Genomic DNA, 1870 nt, shown 5'->3' with positions numbered 1-1870 from the left:
AAGCACATTTGGCAACTTGACTCAGTCACAAATGTTTTATTCATGTAAAAACAAAAAATTTTACAGAGAGAATAGCATAAAAAATTTGTCAAAACAGAGCAAGCAAAGCAAGAATCGTAGCGTCCCACTGTCAAACCCTGCACAGACACTCCACCAGTAATTAGGCAGCAGCAGCAGCAGGCCTTGTTCGGCTCCGGAGCCTGCAGCTCAAGCTCTCACAGACAACACAGACGAAAAAAATGGCTTCCAACACTCCTGTCAGAGTTTTCTGGCTGCTCAGTATTATCTGTGAAGTGTAGCAGCTTTGTCATGGATGTTGCTTAACTTTGATTCAGAGACGATTTAGTTTTTGACAGTGCACGCTCAGTGTCTGCTGATCAAATTTAATATCGTGGTGCTATGCCTAAAGCCTTACCGTGGGTATTTACACTGATTCACTGTTTATTTATTTGAACAACAACAAAGCACTTGAAAATCTCTGACTTTGTACTGTCTCCGTGGTAATATCATGAAACAAGACTGGCAGACACCAGTGCACAGCTGCACCACCATGCATGTCATCAGAATCATTTGAAAGATACTGTAAACACATGACAACCCCACACATCTTCACACAATGGGTTTGAATTATTTAATCACCTAAACCTTGTGATTCCACTTTGTAAATATCTCATGTGGAAAGTCAATACTAAGTAAAAAAATAAATACTGAGCGTGTTCATCTGCGTCGTCCTGTCCCGCAGGTACATTCATTATGTTTTTGACTTGGGAAACGGGCCGTCACTAATGAAGGGAAACTCTGACAAACCCCTCAATGACAACCAGTGGCACAACGTGGTGATCTCCCGCGACAACAACAATATGCACATCCTTAAGATTGATTCCCGCACTGTCACCCAACACACCAATGGAGCCCGCAACCTGGATTTAAAAGGTATCTGATCTGCTCAATCAAAAGTATCTTACCAGAAGTGACAGTGACTACTTGCTGTGTTGTTGAGATTTGCTTTCCTATTTTTGTTTTTTCTCAGTAGCTGTAACAGATTACAATTACATTTGTTTTGTAATTTGATTATGTAATTCTGTTACGAGTGACTAGTTACTCCCCAACACTGATGAGGAGTACAGAATAGTGGAAACACCTCTTAATGTAACGCAGTCTGCTACAACACCACCATTAACAAAGACGTCAGTGCTAAAACACATCATTAAAATAACACTTCTATGACTATAAAGTAATAAAGTGGCCACTGAGGGTAAATGCTCATATTTGCGTAATATTGACTGTATTCATTTAGAACATGCACCAACATGAACTCTTGATGGGGAAATTATTTTTTCTAAACCAACTCCTGTTCCTTACAGGGGAGCTGTACATTGGTGGTCTAGGGAAGAGCATGTACAGCAGCCTGCCCAGATTAATAGCATCCCGGGAAGGATACAAGGGCTGTCTAGCATCTGTGGACTTGAATGGAAGACTCCCTGACCTGCTGGCAGATGCCCTCTACAAGGTGGGAGACGTGGAGCGCGGCTGTGGAGGTGAGGAAATATGAAACACCTGCGTATCATTCCTACAGTCAGATTTCCTACTGTCAGGTTAGAGATGAAGAGTCGCTGCTCACTAAAAACTAATTACACCATATTCGTTATGCTATTAAACAGCTTTTTTTTTAATACTCTAACACGATTGGCCACTGAACACAATTTGTGGTTTTATTAGTTCTGATTATACACATGAACATGTAATAATATGACTCTGCAGTCAAGAAATCCAGCTGCTTTTTTGAGTTCTAATCAAACAAGAAAAATCTCAATAGAGCACAGCGTTCTGCCAAAGCTTAATCATCTCCCCAGGTAGCCATTACTTTAAC

At 40.9% G+C, this 1870-nt stretch overlaps 1 protein-coding gene across 1 annotated transcript; it reads left to right on the top strand.

Annotated features, from left to right (window-relative positions):
• Window positions 1–747: 747 nt before the first annotated feature.
• Window positions 748–1538, top strand: LOC111666855 (neurexin-2-like; the record flags this gene model as incomplete). Its single annotated transcript, XM_023422362.1, has 2 exons — window positions 748–933; window positions 1365–1538. Coding segments are annotated over exons 1-2 (322 nt in total), but the record flags the coding sequence as incomplete, so codon positions are not given.
• Between the last annotated feature and the right edge of the window lie 332 nt (window positions 1539–1870).

The sequence above is a fragment of the Seriola lalandi genome, unplaced genomic scaffold (genome assembly GCF_002814215.2).
Source record: "Seriola lalandi dorsalis isolate HSWRI2012SDOR001 ecotype SW California unplaced genomic scaffold, Sedor1 jcf7180002003159, whole genome shotgun sequence".
In the NCBI taxonomy this organism is placed as follows: domain Eukaryota; kingdom Metazoa; phylum Chordata; class Actinopteri; order Carangiformes; family Carangidae; genus Seriola; species Seriola lalandi.
This window is presented reverse-complemented; position numbering and strand designations above follow the sequence as displayed.